Here is a 22,449-nt window from a genome sequence, read left to right on the forward strand (position 1 = left end):
ACGTTTTAAAGCTAGCGAATGTTGGGACTGCACTTTTTAGTAGCTTTATTCGAGGGGAACTACAGGTATTTCTTTTAAAAGGTGAAGTATTGCCCGGCCGGCATTGCTCAGTGGTTGAGCATCGACCTATGAACCAGGAGGTCATGGTTTAATTCCTGGTCAGGGCACATGCCCGGGTTTTCGGTTTGATCCCCAGTGTGGGGCGTGCAGGAGGCAGCCGATCAATGATTCTCTCTCATCACTGATGTTTCTATCTCTCTCTCCCTTTCCCTTCCTCTCTGAAATCAATAAAAATAATACTTAAAAAAATAAAAGGTGAAATTTGTTCCTGAATTGAAGGAGACATTTTGATGATCCCATTAATTTTGACGAATAAATACACAGTTAATGGAAACAGCCAGAATTCTATTTTAAAATCTACTAACAATGTCAAATGCTTTTTCTTATATTTATTCCACCTCAGCTCCCTGAACTCACATTTCAAACCATTTGTCATTTATCTCAGAGCACTATGGAAAGAAGCATGAAAAGGTAGTTTTTTTAATATATATATATATATATATATATATATATATATGTGTGTGTGTGTGTGTGTGTGTGCATATATATGTATATATATATGTATATATGTATATATGTATATATATGTATATATATACATATATATGTGTGTATGTATATATGTATATATATATATGTATTTTTTTTAATTGATCTCAGAGAGGAAGGGAGAGGGACAGAGAGACAGAAACATCAATGATGAGAGAGAATCATCGATTGGCTGCCTCCTGCACGCCCGTCACTAGGGATCGAGTCCGCAACCCTGGCATGTGCCCTTCACTAGAATTGAACCCAGGACCCCTCAGTCCGCAGGCCGATGCTCTGTCCACTGAGCCAAACCAGCCAGGGCCGTGAAACGATTTTTGCTGTCTTGTGACTGTACATTCAGCCTTTCCCCCTTGTTATTCGGAATCAGAAATAGGGCCACAGCCTTCGGGCTTAGTTCTCTCAGAGGCGGGCTGCTGGCGTCCCTGGGCCTTGGCCAGAGGTGGATGTTAATGAGGTCTGCGCCCACTCCTTTCGCTGCCTGAGAAGCAAGCACAGAGCGAGGGCTGCTGTCCCGTGGAAAGGAGTCCTGCCTGGATGCTAATTACATCTGCCCCTGGAGAGAAGCGGGCTGTTGGGTGTTAGAGGAAACGGAATGATAGGTCACAGAAACAAGCCAGTTATCCCAACGCGGATTTCTAGAAGCTTTTTCTACGGGGGCGTAGGAGGCAGGTGCCGAGCGGCTGCAGGGACGGATGGTCCAGCTTTCCTGGCCGTTTGGGAGGAGGCGGGCAGGGCCTTTGTTCTGGGTACTCGTTACCCAAACCTGAGCCTGCCCCCAGAGCCGCTCCTCTATTTTTACTTCTCGTACAAATTCATCATTGACGCGGTTACTTAGTAAAAACCAAGTAATCATGAACGTGGTCTTCCTTGGCTCATGGGGAATTGCTTTTCCCTCCTCTGCTGGTCTTTCCGGTACTTCCTTCTGTCTCCCCCGCCTGCCCCACTTTCTCTACCAGCCAGACGGGATTAGATGCTTCCCGATCTTGGCTTTGACCCGGTTCTCTGCTCTCGAAAAATCTCTCTTGCGGATCTTATCCACCTCTCAGGCTTCAAAAAGGGGAAATTTTTTAGAAGAATGTGTGTGAAACAGAAAGAAGAAGGGACAGATGATGTTTTATCCATCGGACGAGCACGTAACCCTTTCTGTGCCAGAGACCCCTATGTCAGTCTGAGGAACCCCGTGGCCCCCTTCCTTGGAGAATGGTCTTTAAATTAAAAATACATAGAATTTCAAAGGAAACCAATCATATAGAAATAAAGCTATCAAGTATCTCAAAGAAACAGAATTGTGGCATATTCAGCAAAAACTTCTGAAATAACAAGATCTGATGACCGGACTCGAACCCAGGACCCTTTGGTCCGCAGGATGATGCTCTTCTTTTTTTTTTTTTTTAAACATATTTTATTAATTTTTTACAGAGAGGAAGAGAGAGGGATAGACAGTTAGAAACATCGATGATAGAGAATCATTGATCAGCTGCCTCTTGCACAACCCCTACTGGGGATGTGCCCGCAACCAAGGTACATGCCCTTGACCGGAATCGAACCTGGGACCCTTCAGTCTGCAGGCCGACGCTCTATCCACTGAGCCAAACCGGTCTCGGCAGATGCTCTTCTTAACTGAGCCTAACCGGCGGGGGCTACAAACATATTTTTTAAAAAGAAATATATTATCAGGGGAAGATGCTGGAGCAGGAAGCTCTGAATTCTTTTTTTTTCAAGGCTAGTTTGAAACTGGACATTAGGGACATATACCATGATTTCAGGAAGCACGATTACTAACTGGGAAAAACAGAGCCTAAACTCTCGGGACACAGCAGATTAACAGAGGGGAAATGCTCAGACGTCTTTGGTGGAAACTGGAAATTATGAGAAACATGTACATTCAGAAAGAGTAAAGAGGACTTTTCAGATGTCTCTGCATTTTGCGTGTGTAAAGATCTGTGGCTTCCCATTTGACTAGGTTTTGTTTGTTTTTTCGAAATCTTCCCCAAGAATCGCCCTGGTGGAAAACATCCCCGAAGGCCTTAACTATTCGGAAAATGCACCCTTTCACCTGTCGCTCTTCCAAGGCTGGATGAACCTACTCACCATGGCCCAGAAGTCTGTGGACATCGTGTCTTCGCACTGGGATCTCAACCACAGCCACCCCTCAGCGTGTCAGGTAAGCCGCATCCGCAGGGCGTGGGCGATGATTTTACTGAGGTGCACTCTACACTCCTTAGTACCCTGGCCTCCGCTTCTCAAGTGCAAGCTCATGTTTTTAGTCCACTGTCCCCCATAGTCCATGGACGTCACTGCACATGTGTGTGTATGTGCTGTTGTTCATCACATGTGGCTCGGCTCCTGCTCGAATGCCTGGCTTTCAAGGGCAAGATCATGTTTCATGTTTGCATACCAGAGGCTCTCTATACAGAGTTGTTGTATTGAGGAACTTCAGGGGCACCATTGACATCATGGTGCCTGTTGCTGGCACGCCCCAGAGTTCATCTTTGCACAACAGGCATGCTTACAGTTCTAATTCTGTAACTGCTTGCCAGGGCGTTTGGTTGGTTAATTGGTGTCATAATGTATTTCCAGGATGCAGGGACAACTTTTTAAAATAGTTCTCTTTAGGCCACCAAGTTTACCATTTCTAAAAAAGAAGGCACTGCCGAAACCGGTGTGGCTCAGTAGATAGAGCGTCGGCCTGCGGACTGAAAGGTCCCAGGTTCGATTCTGGTCAAGGGCATATACCTTGGTTGCGGGCACATCCCCAGTAGGGGGTGTGCAGGAGGCAGCTGATCGATGTTTCTCTCTCATCGATGTTTCTAACTGTCTATCCCTCTCTCTTCTTCTCTGTAAGAAAATCAATAAAAATATTTTTTAAAAAATAATAATAAAAATAAAAAAGAAGGCACTGCCCTAGCTGGTTTTGCTCAGTGAATGGAGCGTCGGCCTGCAGACTTAGGGGTCCCAGGTTCGATTCCAATCAAGGGCACATGCCCAGGTTGCAGGCTTGATCTCCAGTAGGGGGTGTGCAGGAGGCAGCCCATCAATGAGTCTCTCTCATCATTGATGTTTTTATCTCCCTCTCCCTTCCTCTCTGAAATCAATAAGGATATATTTTAAAAAATAAAAAATGAAATAAATAAAAAACAAATACTATGAAATAAGGAGGTACTGGCTGAAAGTCTATTTGATTTAAATTTTACCCAATTAGAAGGACTCGGGTGTTGATGCTTTTTAAAAGAGGACTTGGCGGATCCGTTGGGCAGGCAGGAGTGAGAATCACTGCCTTAAACCACTCCAGGCTAACAAACGTCGTTTGCTTTTTATAGATTTCAAGACAAGGGCCAGGTTGGTTCCCTCCCCCATCCAGTTTGTCAACCTGATTTTGCCTATTTCAGCTTAATCCCATCTTTTTCCTACTGTCCTCTCGGTGATGATGTGAAAGGGTGGCGACTTGGCTTTGAATATTACACATATGCCTGGACGCTAGGGCCGGCGTCCTATTAACTCTCGCAGCTTGATCGTCTGGTTCATGGCCAGGAAGAGAAAGGGTTGCTTGTGGATTTGAAACAGATTTCCCTTCTTCAGCCTTCTCATCTCCAGGCTAAATATTACTTCAGGAAAACTGGTGCAGTGTCAGCGTGGAAATTACATAACCTAATGGAAAAAGTGTCCCCCTTCTTTCAAAAAAAAATAAAAATATTTAGCCCTAGCCGGTTTGGCTCAGTGAATAGAGTGTGGGCCTGCGGACTGAAGGGTCCCGATTCCAGTCGGGGCACATGCCCTGGTTGTGGGCTCGATCCCCAGTGGGGGGTGTGCAGGAGGCAGCCAATCAATGGTTCTCTCTTATCATTGATGTTCCTATCTCCCTCCCTCCCCCTGCCTCTCTGAAACCAATAAAAATAAATTTTAAAAATAAATTAAGTTAAAAAATAGCATCTCTCCCCAAACTCAACACTCAGCAAATGCTTATCCATTAGCATTCTCCCGTCTGAAACCTGGCTGTGACATCCTTTTGAATGTGGCTTTATTGAACAAGTATTTATGAAGGTGCTGAGCTATTGCTGGGGACACAACACCCAATGAGCATGGTCCCCGCCCCTCTCTGCACAGTGTAGTGGGGGAAGCACAGAAAGCGATTGGAAGGAAGACAGTGGAGGGCGGGGCCTGCAGGCTGGGGGCGGGGCCTCTGGCTTGGCCTCTCCACTGAGCTCTCTGCTCCTGTGAACTCCTGTCCTCCCTCAGTGCTGTTCTTTCTGGCTCCATTGCTGCTGCCGCCCCACGCTTCCATCTCCCCATCTGTTGAGCAATCCTAATTATGCTCTTGCTCGCTTCCCAGTATATTTCCAAGGGAAATCATCATTCTGCTCTAAACTCATAAGCACTATGATTAGCAGGAGTTTAACCTCTTTAACTTTATTTTTTTTAAATCCAATCACATGGACATGAATAAATCATGAAGCCAGACCATCTTCCCAGTTATTTGGATTAAATAATGAGTTCTGTTTAAAGTTGTTTACTATCTGCTTGATTGGTTTCCCTCTGGATCTTCATCTCTGCATTTTCCATTTCCCTAAGGTCTATTTATGATTTTGAAACGTTCTTTTTAAAAAAGAATAGGTTGAGCCCTAGCCGGTTTGGCTCAGTGGATAGAGCATCGGCCTGTAGACTGAAGGGTCCGGGGTTCGATTCCGCTCAAGGGCATGTACCTCAGTTGCAGGCTCCCTCCCTGGCCCTGGAGGCAAGCAATCCGCGTGTCTCTCTCACAGCGTTGTTTCTCTCTATCTCTCCCCCTTCCTTCCACTCTCTCTAAAAATCATTGGGAACATATCCTGGTGAGGATTAACAAAAATAAAAAGAATAGGTTGGATTTGTTCTCTCATTATAACAGTACTAGAAGCCCGGTGCACGAAATTTGTGCACGGCGGGGGGTTGTCCCTCAGCCCAGCCTGTACCCTCTCCAATATGGGACTCCTGGAGGGATGTCCGACGGGCAGTCGGACATCCCTCTCACAATCCAGGACTGCTGGCTCCCAACTGCTTGCCTGCCTGCCTTCCTGATTGCCCCTAACCGCTTCTGCCTGCCAGCCTGATCACCCCCTAACCACTCTGCTGCCAGCCTGGTTGATGCTTAACTGCTCCCCTGCCAGCCTGTTTGCCCCCAACTTCCCTCCTCTGCCAGCCTGGTCACCCCTAACTGCCCTCTCCTGCAGGGTTGATCACTTCCAACTGTCCTCCCTTGCAAGCCTGGTCCCTCTCAACTGCCCTTCCTTGCAAGCCTGGTCCCTCACAACTGCCCTCCCTTGCAGGCCGGGTGCCTCCCAACTGCCCTCTCCTGCTGGCCATCTTGTGGTGGCCATCTTGTGTCCACATGGGGGCAGGATCTTTGACCACATGGGGGCAGCTATATTGTGTGTTGCAGTGATGATCAATCTGTATATTACTCTTTTATTAGATAGGCTAGAGGCCTGGTGCACGGGTGGGGGCCAGCTGGTTTGCCCTGAAGGGTGTCACAGATAAGTGTGGGGGTTCCCTTGGGGTGTGGGGCGGCCTGAGCGAGGGGCCTGTGGTGGTTTGCAGGCCGGCCATGCCCCCTGGCAACCCAAGGGGAGGCCTTGGTATCTGGAATTTATTTTCCTTCTACAATTGAAACTTTGTAGCCTGGAGCGGAGCCAAGCCTGGGGCTCCGGCAGCCATTTCTGTGGCAGTTAATTCACCTTCTACAATTGAAACTTTGTAGCCTTAAGCGGGTAGGCCCGGCCAGGGTGTGCGGAAAGCTTTGCTTCCCCTGTTGCCGCCGGCAACCCTGGCCTGCTCTCTCAAGCTCCATTCTGCTGCCATTTGTTTGAATTTGTTTACCTTCTATAATTGAAACTTTGTAGCTTGAGTGGAAGCTTAGGCCTGCAACAGCTATGGAAAGCTTGGCTTCCTCTGTTACCTGGGAAACCTTGCTCTCTGTGGCTGTAGCCATCTTGGATTGGGGTTAATTTGCATGCTCACCCTGATTGGCTGGTGGGCGTGGCTTATGTAGCGGAGTGATGGTTAATTTGCATATTACCATTTTATTAGAGAGGATTAGCTTCTTACTATAGAAAGTTTGGAAACTACAGAGAAATGGAAGAGAAACAAAATTATCCATCTGACCATCAACAGAAAATCCTATCTAATAAAAGAGGGAGTATGCTAATTGACCATCACACCCTCACAAAGCTGGCAGCGTCCACAGCCAATAAGGCGGGGATATGCTAATTGACTTTCACGCCTTCAAAGACGGTGGCACCCACAGCCACAAGATGGCATTGCTCAGTCACCTCAAGCCCGCCAGGGTGGCAGGTGCGCGGGTCCAGCCGCTCCGCACGCCTGCCTCCAGAGTCCCCCATTCCCCTCAGCCCCCCAGCTGCCCAGAGCCGCCCGAGGCTCAGGTAACCAGGGTCGGCCATGGCTTGTGCTGCCTGCAGTGGCAACAGCAGAGAGTTGTGATGGGTGCATTGCTTTCTTCTGATTGCTGGGTCGCCTCCTGCCCCTGGGGGCTCCCAGACTGTGAGAGGGGGCAGGCTGGGCTGAGGGAACCCCACCCTCCAGTGCATGAATTTTCATGCACCGAGCCTCTAGTGTTTTAATAGTTTGACATTTTATGCAGTAGTTCTTCCCCTGTAATGTGTCTCTTCTGTTCCAGACTCTTAGCAGGTACATCCAACACAACTCCGCAGCGTATTGCTCGTCACTTGCGTCTTCTCCCCTTCACCCTCCTTGATGGTGACTGGTATTACCTAGTGTTTGGTTAGAGTCCATCCTTGAATGTATTCCTCATAGGGGTTATGTAGGTAAACAGTCTCTAAATCTGTTAATACCCGCACATATTTCTTTCATTCACCCTCGTAAGCGAAATCCTTGCCTGGGCTTCAGTCTTCTCCTCCCATAATCTGAGGAGCTCGATCCCCAGTAGCCAATGTCACAGCTGGTTGGCTCCGTGTCACTCTGATCCAGTTTCCTTGATGGATAAGTGTTTTGTTTTTGGCCAGAAATTTGTAAGAATTCCATTTTCTCGTTGCTGTGGAGTCGTTTTACAGAATATGCTTAGAATATGTCTTTCCACATGCCTTGAGCCTCCATCTTTGATTATTTTTTCAACATGTAGGTCTTTCCTCAAGTTGGACCATTCTTCTTCTGTTATTTGCAAACTTAGTCTTTTTGCCTCTTTTTCTCTTCCAATGCACCTGTCCGTCACCTGTTCTATCTCTGCGATTTATCCATCACCCTAAACCCCTACCCCCCTTATGTTTTCCTGCGCGCTCCAGAGCTTTAGGGGTTCCATCCTGGGCTTCTCACTTTTCTAAGATTGATGGCAGAAATCACCGTTCTTCCTCCACAAACCTCCATTCCCTCTTCTCAGTCCCCAAGTCCTTTCTGTATAATCACCATCAACAGTCCACTCTTACTGAAGTAAGATACGACGTTGCCACTTGGGGGCCAGTAAGACCAAAGCCTTCTTGCCTGTCTGGCCCCCTGAAGGCATTTGAGTTTGTGGCTGAATAACAAAAATTGTGGGAAAAAATCAATCAAAGAAAACCAGTTCCCCTTTATGATCAGGAGAGGGGATCCCTAAAAACACACAAGGGAAAATAAACAGGATGGTGTTGTAGCCCCCTCACCTGAGATCAGACTATGGGCCCAGATTCTCCCTGATACGAAAACTTCCGATCACATTTTCATGCTTGTGAAACTGTTCCTTAAAAACCTTGTTTTACTTTGTTTTTATTTTAGTCATTCTTAGGCTGTGTCAGTAATTACAGATTGTGAGGCAGAGCATTGACTGAAGTCAATAAAACACGTTTTAAACAAGACGGGGAATTCAGGCAGATCTCTGAGGAGTAGGCCTGCCTGATTGTCCCCGTCGGAGTTAACACTTAAAGGTGCTTACCTACCACTAACTCCTTTAATTCTCACCAAAGCCTTTTAAAGTAAATATGAATATCCACATTTTTGCTGAGGGAAGAAACTGGAGCTCAGTGAGATTAAAGAGACAGTTTGTAAATTGGAAAACCAGCTGGAATCCAGGTCTCATTGGACCCAAACACAACTGTTTAATATTCTCTGCTGCCTGTCCATGTATAGATAATGTCAGAATCTCATCAAAAGTAAAACAAGGGCAGCCCTAGCCTGTTTGGCTCAGTGGATACAGCATCGGCCCACGGACCGAAAGGTCCCGGGTTCGATTCCAGTCAAGGGCACGTACCTTGATTGCACGCTTGTGCATGAGGCAACCAATCGATGTATTTCTCTCACATTGATGTTTCTATCTTTCCCTCTCTCTTCCATTCTCTCCAAAAATCAATGGAAAATATCCTCGGATGAAGACTTAAAAAAAAAAAAAAAGGTTCTAAATTTGCACTGTAGCATTGAAACTATTTATTGCAGTAATTGTTGGATTGCACAATACAGTACTCAGAAAATAAATTAAAAAAACACTGTAATCTGTGTTCCTGTTACTGCTCTACATAATACTCCTCTGGTAGAATTTTCAAGAATACCAATTGCTGAAGTGCTTTTCTTTCAAAATATGAATGAGTGGTTTTAATTTTGAATGCGTTATTTGTGCCTATTTAAAGTAGCATCCATTTGGTTTCCTGACTTTCTTTGTCTCTGATTATTTTTCCCAGGGTCAACGTCTTTTCGAAAAGTTGCTCCAACTGACTTCGCAAAATATCGAAATCAAGCTAGTGAGTGATGTGGCGGCTGATTCAAAGGTATTAGAAGCCTTGAAATTAAAGGGTAAGGCCAAGGTTGATACGCTACTCTACCACCGGTGTTCTGCTACCATACCTTTATTCTCATTTAATATATAATTCATTTATAATGAATACATTTCACTTCGTGGACTTCTTATTTCTCCTTTGAAAAATGGTCTGAGTAAAGCCTACAGATGAAAGAATTAATTATTCACTCCTGCTGGGACTTTTAATAGCGTTGTTGCATATTAGTTTATGCAAAAATAATCTAGTTGCCATTTGGTAATAATTAACTAGAAAGAAGAATCGGTCCCTCTCTGATCACTTCCATGATGTGATTAGAAAAAAAGAGCCACTTCTGATCAGAACAGACACTGGAGTTCCGTCTCTCTCTTGCTCCGCATCTGACAATTGTCCCCCTGCTTCTCAGAATTTAAAAGGGGTTAATCAGATGTTTGAGTCTGGGAAACTTCCTGATTCACTTTTTATTTTTGTTAATCTTCACTCAAGGATATTTTTTTTCCCACTGATTTTTAGAGAGAGTGGAAGGGAGCGGGAGAGACAGAGAGCAAGAGAAACGTTGATGTGAAAGAGACACATGATTGATTGCCTCCCACATGCACCCTGACCAGGGCAGGGGATGGAGCCTGCAACCCAGGTACGTGCCCTTGACCAGAATCGAACCCGCAACCCTTCAGTCTGCAGGCCAGCACTCTAACCATTGAGAAAAACTGGCTAGGGCCTGACTCACACTTCTTTATTTTTATTTTTATAATGAACCTTTTTTAAAAATATATTTTTATTGATATCAGAGACAACGGGAGAGGAAAAGAGAGACAGAAACATTAATGATGAGAGAGAATCATTGATTAGCTGCCTCCTGCACGCCCCACACAGGGTATTGAGCCAGCAACCCAAGCATATGCCCTGATCAGGAATCGAACTGTGACCTCCTGGTTCATAGGTCGACACTCAACCACTGAGCCTCGCCAGCCTGGCCTCACAGCTCATCTTGGTGCTGTTTAGACATGCTGGGAATTTTTGCGTGTCATCTACCCTACATATTATATTATATATTGTTCATATTATATTTATATTGCTATAGGCACTATCGCCATGCATACTATTTTTCTATGCATGGGAAAATAAAGAAAAGTGATGAGATATGGCTGAGCCTAAAAAGCTTCACTCTGATAATATCTTTGGAAAAGTAGAAAACACCTACGTTAGTGGATTGACAGATACAATCCACATGGATCAGAAATGCATTATTGCTTTTCCTGTTTAAGAAACATGAAATTGGTTCCCACTGTGGAAACTCTGTTATCTGACACATTTCTGGAAATGGGGTCCCTTTGGCTCCCTCTGGGTACCTGCATCTGCAGATAAGTTTTCTCCTGGAGCTTTTGGGCGTGTCCTTTGGGTTTGATTCACCGTGAGGACAGAATGCAGCTGAGTTAGGAAGAGAGGGAGGAGCAGAAGAGTTGCTTGGCTGCACTCTTCTGTCAACTCCACCAAAGTTAAAGCTAGGGAATATGCCCGGCCAGTGTGGGTCAGTGGTTGAGCATTGACCTATGAACCAGGAGGTCATGGTTCGATTCCCAGTCAGAGCACATGCCCGGATTATGGGCTCCATCCCAGTTAGGGGGCGTGCAGGAGGCAGCCAATCAGTGATTCTCTCTCATCATTGATGTTTGGATCTCCCTTCCTCTCTGAAATCAATAAAAATATATTTTAAAAAATAAAATAAGATAAAAACTAGGGAATACTAAAGCGCGTAACAGCCTTTGTGCAGTGCTGCTGAGTATATGGCTACTCTAGATAGGAAATAGCTCTTACTGAATTTATGGTAAAGGCACGGTTTACGTTTCTGTTGTGAACTATGAATTACAACTTCATTCAGTCATGGCTTCTCACACACAAAAAAGCAGGGTTTGAATTTCAGCTTATGTATATATTACTACACCTTAGGCTCTCTTGCTGTGTAATCGGCATTCTTATAAAAATAAGAAAACAAATGATGTTCCTTTATAAAGATGGAGCAGTAAACCGGACCTTAATTTCTCCGAGTTATATCCTAGGTACTGATCACAGACCTACCTGGCTTTTATTAAGATACATATGTGTAGCCCTAACCGGTTTGGCTCGGTGGATAGAGCGTCAGCCTGCGGACTGAAAGGCCCCAGGTTCGATTCCGGTCAAGGGCTTGTACCTTGGTTGCGGGCACATCCCCAGTAGGGGGTGTGCAGGAGGCAGCTGATCGGTGTTTCTCTCTCATCCATGTTTCTAACTCTCTATCCCTCTCCCTTCCTCTCTGTAAAAAACCAATAAAATATATATTTTTAAAAAAGATACATATGTGTATAACAGTACTATATACAGGGTGTCCCCAAAAAATGTATACACACTTTAACAGCTGATGAGAGAGAATCACGGATCGGCTGCCTCCTGCACGCCCCTCACTGGGGATGAAGCCCTGCCATCCGGGCATGTGTCCTGACCGGGAATGGAACCGCGGCCTCCTGGTTCATAGGTCGACACCCAACCACTGAGCCATCCTGGCCAGGCTGACCAAGGAATCCTTAAAACGTCTACCTAGAGCCCAGTTTTTCCGACTCACTTTTTTTTTTTAATATATTTTATTGATTTTTTACAGAGAGGAAGAGAGAGGGATAGAGAGTTAGAAACATCGATGAGAGAGAAACATCGATCAGCTGCCTCCTGCACACCCCCTACTGGGGATGTGCCCGCAACCAAGGTACATGCCCTTGACCGGAATCGAACCTGGGACCCTTGAGTCCGCAGGTCGACGCTCTATCCACTGAGCCAAACCGGTTTCGGCCCGACTCACTTTGTGTGTCTGCATCGTTGATGCCTGTGTTTTTCGCCTGTGATGGTGCTCTGTGACTTTAAGAAACAGATGCTCTCCTGTTGTCTTTTTTCCATTCTGCTTGTTTTTGAAACTTACCAGAAAAATCTCAGAAGATTCCGACGGGAAGCGAGCCCTCCCGCTCCTTCCTCGGAGGGCCCCCCGTGATTTGTTGACTTGAGTATTGAGAGGCGGCAGGAGACCTGTCATAACAGAGTCACCACGCGGACCATCAAGTGACACCTGTCACGCTGCCACCTGTGCGCAGCCATCAGACGACGCATCAGTGTCAGAGATGTGACGACGGGAACACTGGGTGCTTCAGGACCCAGGGCTGATGGAAATGAGGATTGCTTTAAAATTCAGCAGCAGAGGAGAAAATCCAACTTAGGAACCCTGAACTCTGATTACGTTCAATTCAATTAAACCCGGCCACGCCAAATGCCACTCTGAGGGAGGCTGATTCTAAACCAAACCCTAAAAGGAATGTATATTCCTAAATAAATCTGAGAGTAGGGGGCAGGCGTCAATTTGAAAATTAATACAAGCTGCCCCGATTTCCAACTTAAGACATTTTACAAGGTGACTGTTGAACTGCTTGCTCCAAATAAGTGTAACGTAATTTGAGATCTTTTTTTTGTGCTTGGTGAGGCCTTTTTACTTAGGTTTTACTGGCTTATAATGATTCCAAAGCCAAGCTCTACAGACAAGTAGGTGTGGTTTTCTGTGTTCGTTTAAGGCAACACTATCAAGTATTTTTAGTAATTTCCCCCGAGTAAGCTCTTACCTTCTTCTGGCTTTCATTGCCCCCCTTTGAGAGGTTGCCATTGTTGAGAAACCTGCATGTTGCATAAGGTCTTCTGTTGTCCCGGTGAAGGGCTGTCCTCCTGAATAGGTGTGTGGGGCCCCTCGGTCGGCAGAGCTCATCGGGCGGCCTGCTGTGGAGTCTGATGTGGAAATGGCCCAGACCAAGGTCAAGGCGCTCCTGCTGTCGCCTACCCTTGCTCTCCGTCCCATTCCACTGCCATCGCACCCCTTCTCAGAGTGGAAGCCGCTCTGGCTTGAGTGCCTGAGGCTGGTGCCTTCATTCTGATCTCAGGTATCAGATTCCTCGCAAGGAACTTTGTCCCCTACCTTTCTTTACGGAACACCAAGAACTTGGCAGCGAGGCAGGACTCTCTGTGGACACATTATCCTTTCATGATAATTAGCACAGCCCCACCGGCGTGGCTCAGTGGTTAAGTGTCAGCCTACGAACCAGGAGGTCACGGTTTGATTCCTGGCCAGGCCACATTCCCCGGGTTGCAGGCTCGATCCCCAGGAGGGGGTGTGCAAGAGGCAGCCAATCAATGATTCTCTATCATTGATATTTCTATCTCTCCCTCTTCCTTCCTCTCTGAAATGAATTAAAAATATATATATAGTTTTAAGTTTAATGAGAATTAGCATAGTAATTAGCATAGCATTTAGGAGCTTGGATTTTGGTCTCAGATAGACTTGTGCTAAGATTCTGGACTTGGTATTTGCTGTCTGATGCACTACTTTCTCTGAACCTCAATATGTCTTTCAGTAAAATGGGAATAATAATAGCCTGGAGGGCTCTGAGAATTAAATCAGATAATCAATCAAAAGCATGTGGTACAGGCACATAGCTCATAATAACCTGTTAAGAAATAACATATAGCTGCCGTCTCTTACTCAGGTGTGTTAGTTTGTTTTTATATACTAGAGGCCTGGTGCACAGATTCGTGCACTGGTGGGGTCCCTCTGCCTGGCCTGCGGGGATCGGGCCGAAACTGGCTCTCTGACATCCCTGGAGGAGTCCCAGATTGTGAGAGAGCAGTTCTCAGGTGACGCACCCCGGAATCGGGCTCCCTCCTCTCTGGTTCCAGGTGCATCACCTGAGAGCCACAGCTGCCAAGTCACCGCAGCTCGGCAGCTCCTGCATTGAGCGTCTGCCCCCTGGTGGTCATTGTGCATCATAGCTACTGGTCAGATGGTCGAATGGTTGGACGGTCACTTAGGCTTTTATATATGTAGATTTTTATTAATTTCAGAGAGGAAGGGAGAGGAAAAGAGAGATGGGAACATCAATGATGCCCTAACCAGTTTGGCTCAGTGGATAGAGCGTCGGCCTGCGGACTGAAGGGTCCCAGGTTCGATTCTGGTCAAGGGCATGTACCTTGGTTGCGGGCACATCCCCAGTAGGAGGTGTGCAAGAGGCAGTTGATCGATGTTTCTCTCTCATCGATGTTTCTAACTCTCTATCCTTCTCCCTTCCTCTCTGTAAAAAATCAATAAAATATTTTTTTTTAAAAAGAAAGAAACATCAATGATGAGAAAGAATGATTGATTGGCTGCCTCCTGCATACCCCCCCTCCCGGGGACCGAGCCCGCAACCCAGGCATGTGCCCTTGATTTGAATCGAACCCAGGACCCTTTAGTCCGCAGGACAATACTCTATCCACTGAGCCAAACCAGCGAGGGCTCTGCACCCATGTAAAGCCAACACGTGGCTGGGTGAATCTGTTCTCAGCTCAAGTACATGGGGGGTTTTTCCCATGTATGAACTCCTATCAGTGTCTCGTCCATGTCGTATATCCTACAACTTCATTGGATGCTGCTTTGCTTTGCCTCCTAAGTTGCCCCATTGTGTCTCTCCTGGTCCCATGATCAGGGACCACCTCTGCCGCATTTGAGGACTCCGGGGCAGCTTAAATTTCTGGTGGGGAAGCCACACCATCACATTAAACCCCGGGTTCGAGGAGTGCGTCCCCAAGTTTCCCATGCTGTCCTGAGCATTTTCTCTAGCCCGAGACATTCCGTGCCCAGCCATAGGCTGACACTCCGTATCAGCCAAAATAAGCGGATATTTCCGCGCAGACGGAGGACATCCCCATTCTCACTCAATTTGTTGTGCAACTTGGAAAATGGTCTAGAAAATTCGGGAGTTTTGAGAAACACAGGAGAGCTGCTGCCATATTTCCTTGGTCACATTAAGCCCCGGAAATGGAGGTACCAGCTGCTGCTCACAAGCATCCTGGCTTTAAGGAACTTAGATATTCGTTTGACAATCTAAGAAGTAGCTGGAAGGTGAAGGGACAGGCTAGCACAGTGTTTCAGATTACAAAGCAAAAAGCCCTATGGAATCCTTAACAGAGTAGTGTTAGTGTTAGGGGCAGAGATAGAGTATTGGGGACAAGCTACAATTATCCTGCATAATAAAAGGCTAATATGCAAATTGACCGAACGGCGGAACGAACGGTCGCTATGATGCGCACTGACCACCAGGGGGCAGATGCTCAACGCAGGAGCTGCCCCCTGGTAGTCAGTGCACTCCCACAGGGGAAGCACCACTCAGCCCAGCCAGAAGCAGGGCTCACAGCTGGCGAGCGCAGCGGTGGTGGCAGGAGCCTCTCCCACCTCCATGGCAGTCGGACATCTCCCAAGGACTCCCGGACTGTGGGAGGGCACAGGCTGGGCTGAGGGACCCACCCCCTGAGGGCACGAATTTCGTGCACTGGGCCTCTAGTAAGAAATATTAGTCATGTTCTGTTAACTGTGATGGTTCTGTTCTGATAGAGAAAGCACATTCTAATCTGGCTGGGAGTTGTACGCCCTGGGACATGGGAGCCAACATCTGAATGCAGTCCATCCTCCTGTCCCGAGAACTGCCTGTCCTCATGGAAAGGGTTCCAGCCCCCTGGCTGGAACAATCTAGTCCCAGAGGCACCCACCCTTATACCTTACCGACTGACCCATGCCTATAATTCCTTCTTTCCCACGTAATCTTTGCCTTTCTCCCCAATAGAGGCAGCTGGCTTATGGTGGGGGGCTGCAGAGCAGATGTTTGTGGGTGACCTGCTGCTCTCCCATGCTGCCGGCAGGATTGGCATAAACGCTCATGTAGGTTTCAACCCTGTCTCTGCTGAACTGGCTCCAGTAGTGACAGGCAGCCCGGACCACTTGGTTGTCCGGTTCCACTTGGATGTGCTAACTGGCTTTGTAGCCTCCGGCAGAGGAAGAAGCAAGCCGCAGGCGCACCTGACCTCGGATTCTGTGGGCAGCAGAGAGGCCGCCGTCTGCCGGAGGTCCAGAACGGACCAGAGCTGAGCCCGGAAGAGTTCCCAGAACTCCACGTCTCTCTCCCACCGTCCCACCGCACCCTGACCTGGACGGCGCTTGGTTGGTTAAATTGAATCGAATCCCCTGCCAATAGAGCTGCCAGGACTCAATAGGTACTTCCTGACTTGAATTTCCCAACGGGACTGGATTCGGGCTGTCCTAAACCCAGCGTAGACTCCTGTGATATGAGCATCTCTGCCTGAATGAATGCATGTCTCTGCCCTCTGGCTTAACTCTAAGGTCCTCCCAGTGTGTCCCCTCTGTCCCCATGGCTTCGATGAAGAGCCACCTCATCTTATCGGCACTTCAGGAGAAACGGGGGACACCATTCCTTTCTAGATCCCAGAAGGAAGGTGTCCACACTCCAGGTCCCTTTGGCTGGGCCCAGCGTGGTCACAGACTCTCCTTAAACCCCCTTTTCCCGCCCGAGCCCACTCCTGGCTCCAGCCCCATCTGTGCAGTCGCGTAGGTCCCAGCAGGCGCCCGGCATATGGTTCGGTGCCTGCCAACCCACCACATGGCTCAGCAAGCTGTCTGCTTGGCAGCCTCACACGCCTCCCTTCCTCATGCTTACTGTTTGGGGAGTCTGTTTAGTGACTGAGATAAAATTGCCTGAGAGCCATTTCTTTATTACGTGTATGTTGATTCCTTGCAAGGTGAACATTTTTTTAGAGGCTGAAGAGAGAGAGGGGTGAGGCACAGACACCCCAGTAATAAAAACCTGCCTATACCCACCAAGGGTAGATATACACTGAGTGGCCAGATTATTATGATCTCTGAACGCATAATAATCTGGCCACTCAGTATATATATTAAAGGCCCGGTGCATGAATTCGTACTTCGGTGGGGTCCAGCCAGCCTGGCCAGGGGGAGGGGAAGTGGGCAGTTGGCCAGCCTGCCTGCTGGTCAAACTCGTGATCGAGGGGACAATTTGCATATTAGCCTTTTATTATATAGGATATACCCTGAGTGGCCAGATTATTATGCGTTCAGAGATCATAATAATCTGGCCACTCAGTGTATATTCAACTGTCGACTTGCCAGAAAACCTACTGATTAGGGGTAATATAGGATTTACTAAAAGCCTCTTTATCAAAACATTCGCCACACAAAAAATAACGCTATTTTAGGTACATTTGCAATGCAATTGCAGTTCATATTAGTTGTAACTAATCATCAGGTGTTGTTCTATGCACTTTATCTGCATTCTCTTTTAACCTGCAGGCATCCCTGAGCGGTAGATGCTGTTATTCTTTCCATTTTCCAGATCAACTGAGACAGAGAAAGATGAAATCATGTGCCTGAGGTCCCATGGTTAGTGGGTAATAAAAGCTGTCTGCTGTGCTAATTCTTGGCAGAATGCCCCGTGCCTACGATTTTGATCAATATTATTGGATCTTTGTAAATTACACATTTCGCAGAGGACTTAGAAAATTGCAGAAACATCCATCCCCTACAGCTTAGCTCCATTGCCTTCTAAATTGAATGAAACCAAAAAAAATTAAATGAAGAAAATTGTAAGGAATTTGATTGTGCTGCCACTGTGCATAAAATGTAGCTATTTAATAAGATCTGTCTTGAAATCTGTCAGAGTTTGGTTGTTTGTTCTCAGCCACACATGCTGAAGAGTAAGGGCTGACACCACCCCGGGGTCCTGGGTAAAGATGTATTTCGTGATGAAAGAAGAGACTCGGATTTCAATTCTAGCTCCAAACCTTGAGCCAGTTGCTTTCTCAGTCATCCATCTATTCATTCTTTCTTTCTTTTAACAAATATTTATTGTGTTCTTACAATTGATGAGGCACTGATGGAAATAACTTGATCTAACTTGGATTTTTAAAATATTTGTTTGGTTGTTGTGTGGAGAATGGATTGGAGGGGAATTGAGGCAGGGAAACCAGATAGTGTGCTGTTGAATTACCCACCAGACAAGCGATGTTAAGGTAGAAAAAAATAAACATTTAAAATATATTTTAACCCAATCCGGTTTGGCTCAGTGAATAGAGCATCAGCCTTGGACTGAAGGGTCCCAGGTTCTATTCTGGTCAAGGGCATGAACCTCGGTTGCAGGCTCCCCCCTGGCCCAGGCCCTGGTCAGGGCACATGCAAGAGACAACCAATTGATGTGTTTCTCTCACATCGATGTTTCTCTCTGTCTTTCCCTCTCTCTTCCACTCTCTCAAAAATCAATGGAAAAATATCCTCGGGCAAGGATTTAAAAAAAACCACCACAAATAAAATACATTTTAGAAATAGAACTAGCAGACATTGATAATGTATTGGCTGTGTGGATGGGGTTAAGAAAAAGAAAGAAATCAAAATTACCCCCAGGGTTTAAGTCTGAGCAACTGATTGGAAGGTGCTATCATTTACTGAGACAGAAAGATAATAGGATTAATGGGCTTGGCATTTGGGGAAAATAAAGAGCTCTGTTGTGAGCCAAGTAAATTCTGTTTTTGTGCTTCTTAAAGATGCAAGCAGAGAGATTAATTCAGGTCTGACCTCTCCTCTGAGTCTAAAGCTCAAAGAAGGGTCAAGCCTACAGACATGATTTGTGGAATCATCAGTATGGAGGTAGCGTTTCTAGCCACGGAGCTGAACAAGATTCTCACAGGAGTGGGTATAGCTCTAGAATGGGGCCCAGGACCAAACCCAAGGGCTTTCTAACATTGAGAGGCTTCGTAGCAATAGAGAAACTGAGAGGAGGGACAGTGAGGTAGGAAAAAGGAGAGAAATTTTTTCTTTGCTAAAAAAATGAAGTTAGCTCTAGCTGGTTTGGCTCAGTGAATAGAGCATCGGCCTTCGGACTGAAGAGTCCCGGGTTCGATTCCAATCAAGGGCACATGCCCGGGTTGCAGGCTTGATCCCCAGTAGGGGGTGTGCAGGAGGCAGCAAATCAATGATTCTCTCTCATCATTGATGTTTCTATTTCTCTCTTCCTCTCCCTTCCTCTTTGAAATCAATAAAAATATTTTTTTAAAGAAATGAAGTTAGCTAAGAGTCGAGGAGAAGCCCGGCCAGTGTGGCTCAGTGGTTGAGCATTGCCCTATGGACCAGGAGGTCACGATTTGATTCCCGGTCAGGACACATGCCCGGGTTGCAGGCTCGATTCCCAGTAGGGGGCGTGCAGGAGGCAGCTAATCAATGATTCTCTCTCATCATTGATATTTCTATCTCTCTCTCTCTCTCCCTTCCTCTCTGAATCAATAAAAAATACATTTTTTTAAAAAGAGTAGAGGAGGAGCCATTGGATTTGGCAGCATACATATTCACTGATTAATTTAACAAGGGTATCGACAGCCAGATTGATAGGGAGTGAAAAATGAGTGGCGAGGTGAAGAATTAAAGACAAGTATGGAAAACTCATTGCAAAAAATTTTGCTATGAAGAGAAAGCAATTGGAGAAGTAGCTATAGTAGGAGTAGAAATCAAACTTAGTAGGGAAACTGAAAGGATTGTATCATTAGTGTTGATTGTGATCATCATTTTAAATTGAAATGGATCGCCATGATTGTGAGATTTTCTCTAGCAACCTTTGGCTGTTCTGGTGAAAGTGTAGGGAAGGAAAAAGATTGGATTCATCGGAGCTTAGGATTTTACTAGGAAAAAGTTGCAGAGAGATGACCATGAAGTATAAACTTGATAACGAGGGAAGTAACCGCAAGAGTTGTGTGGTGGACACTGAGGAAGTGGCAAGGTCAGCGAACTGGTCATTTCAATGATGTCGAAGTGGGACTCTAATGCAAGTGAGCTGGAAGGAGAGAAGGAAGAGGTCAGACATTGTGAGACTTGACATCATCCTTTTAAATGTGCACTTACTGGCCATAGCTAAGTCTAGGATACTATGGGAATGGGTTACTAAAGAGAAACGGAGGAAAAGACCCATGGAGGGATAAAGACCAGGTCGCTAAGGGGCTAGAGTGTTGAGTCATCCACATTGTTCGTATCAATGACAGTAATACATGGGTGGTGGTGGTGAGGAAAAGAGAGAAAGCAATTAGCTCAAGTCTTTAATGAATGATAAGAGAACCGGAAAGCTGAGGACGGAGAGCAGCAAGCAGTGGTCATGGGGAACACAGCCAAATGACATGAATTTTAATGCAGCCTGGGATTTTGAAAAATGAAGGAGGCATCGTTTGGAAGTGACAACAGAGACTAAAGAGAGCACGTACTCTACTTTCTAGCCCTGAGGCACGGGAAGTGGAAGTAAGAGATAAAACAGCCTCCCAGTAAGAGGATAGCAAATGAATTAATGGCCTCAGCATCCCGAGAAGGACTTTGATGGAATAACTTGTTTCAGACTAATCCTCCTGCAGAGAGAACACAGTCACACCAAAGAGAGCTATTTGAATGGATCCAGAGCAATTAAAGCACCAGGTCCTCGTGGGGCCTCGACCTGAGAGAAGGAAAACTCATTAGGATGAGCCCTGTGTTCACGACCAACCTTTCTTTTGAGGGATTTGTCAGTAACATGCCAGGGAATAGAGGTCAAATGGAAAGCAGACACCTGGACTTCTTGAGTAGCACTGGACTGAGGAGGCAAAAATTGGAATTTTATAATACAAAGTCCATCAGAAATTACCAGGCATGCCAAGGCATAGCAACAAATAACGGAGGGCCAAGAGCAAAGAGAAGACATCAGAAACAAATCTACAGAGACCCAGATATTGGAGAGGGACTTGGACATCACTATAATTAGTGTATTTAGGGAAAGAGATAACTGGGTAGAGAATTTCACCAGAGTACTAGAGTTTTGGGTGTGGGGGGGGGGGTGGGAGGGGGGGGCGGGTTTGTGTGTTTTTTTTTAAAGCAACTGGTAAACCCAGAACTGAGAAATACAAAAGCTGCAATTTAAAATTTCATAGTAAGGTTTATTGCAGATTAGACACGACAGAAGAGAGGATTAGTGAACTGTTAGTGTAACATATCCATAGAAGTATATCACAGAGAGAAAAAGATGGAAAACATGGAATAGAGCAAAAGGAACGTGGAACATGGTTAAGGAGTCTAACACAGGTATAGTTGGCACTCAAGGACTATAAGAAAGAGAGAATAGCCAAAACCAGTTTGGCTCAGTGGATAGAGCGTCGGCCTGCGGACTGAAGGGTCGCAGGTTCGATTCCGGTCAAGGGCATGTATCTTGGTTGCGGGCACATCCCCAGTGGGGGGGTGGGGGGGGGTACAGGAGGCAGCAGATCGATGTTCCTCTCTCATCGATGTTTCTAACTTTCTGTCCCTCTCCCTCTCTGTAAAAAAACAATAAAATATATTTTTTTTAAAAAAAGAGAGAGAGAATAGCATGCAGCAATATTTGAAGAGATACTGTTTATAACTTTTCAAAACTAACAGAAGACATCAAAGTATTTACAGACACCAAGAAAGATAAATACAAGAACATACCTAGCCATATTATAGAAAAACTAATGGGAACCAAAAAACAGAAAAACTTTTTAAACCATTGAAAGAAAACGGGCATATGACAGCCAAATGAAAAATAATGAAACTGGTAAGTATCTTTTCTTTCTTTCTTTTTTTAATCTTCACATGAGGGTATTTTTTCCATTGATTCTAGAGAGAGTAGGAAGGAGAAGGAGAGACAGGGAGAAACACCAATGAGAGAGAGATACATCGATTGGTTGCCTCCTGCAGGCCCCTGACCAGGGCCTGGCCCTGAACCTACAACGACGGTACGCGCCCTTGACTGGAATCGAACTTGGGACCTTTCAGTCAGCAGGCAGACGCTCTATCCACTGTGCCAAACAGCTAGGGCTGGTAAGTATCTTTTCGACAGAATTTATGGAAGCCAGAAAACAATGTAGCGACATCTGTAGAGTGCTGAAAGAAAAGAATGGTTAACCTAAAATTCTATACCCAGCAATCATGACCTTCAAAAATGAAGGCAAAATAGAGGTATTTTTATACAATCAGAAATTGAAAGAATTTATTCTTATGGAAGGCTCATTTTTAAAAGTAAGGTAAAGTTTTTAGTCAGAAGGAAAATTATTCTAGATGTAAGCAAAGTAAAAAAGGGAGGAATGAAAACCATTGAGAAGGACAAATATGTGGGCAATTACAAAACAACAGTAATAATGTCTTCTGGGAATTAAAATACATGTAGATAAAACA

General features: G+C 45.8%; 1 protein-coding gene across 1 annotated transcript in view; it reads left to right on the top strand.

Annotated features, from left to right (window-relative positions):
* The window catches only part of PLD5 (phospholipase D family member 5), a gene marked incomplete at both ends in the record, with an annotated part of 180,933 nt that overhangs the window by 112,523 nt on the left and 45,961 nt on the right, over positions 1-22,449 (top strand). Inside the window, 2 exons of the mRNA XM_079763616.1 lie at positions 2,605-2,773; positions 9,261-9,372. Coding sequence (XP_079619742.1) covers positions 2,605-2,773; positions 9,261-9,372 — 281 coding nt within the window. The remainder of the gene's footprint in view (positions 1-2,604; positions 2,774-9,260; positions 9,373-22,449) is intronic.

The sequence above is a fragment of the Cnephaeus nilssonii genome, assembly GCF_951640355.1.
Source record: "Cnephaeus nilssonii genome assembly, chromosome: 23".
Classification (NCBI taxonomy): domain Eukaryota; kingdom Metazoa; phylum Chordata; class Mammalia; order Chiroptera; family Vespertilionidae; genus Cnephaeus; species Cnephaeus nilssonii.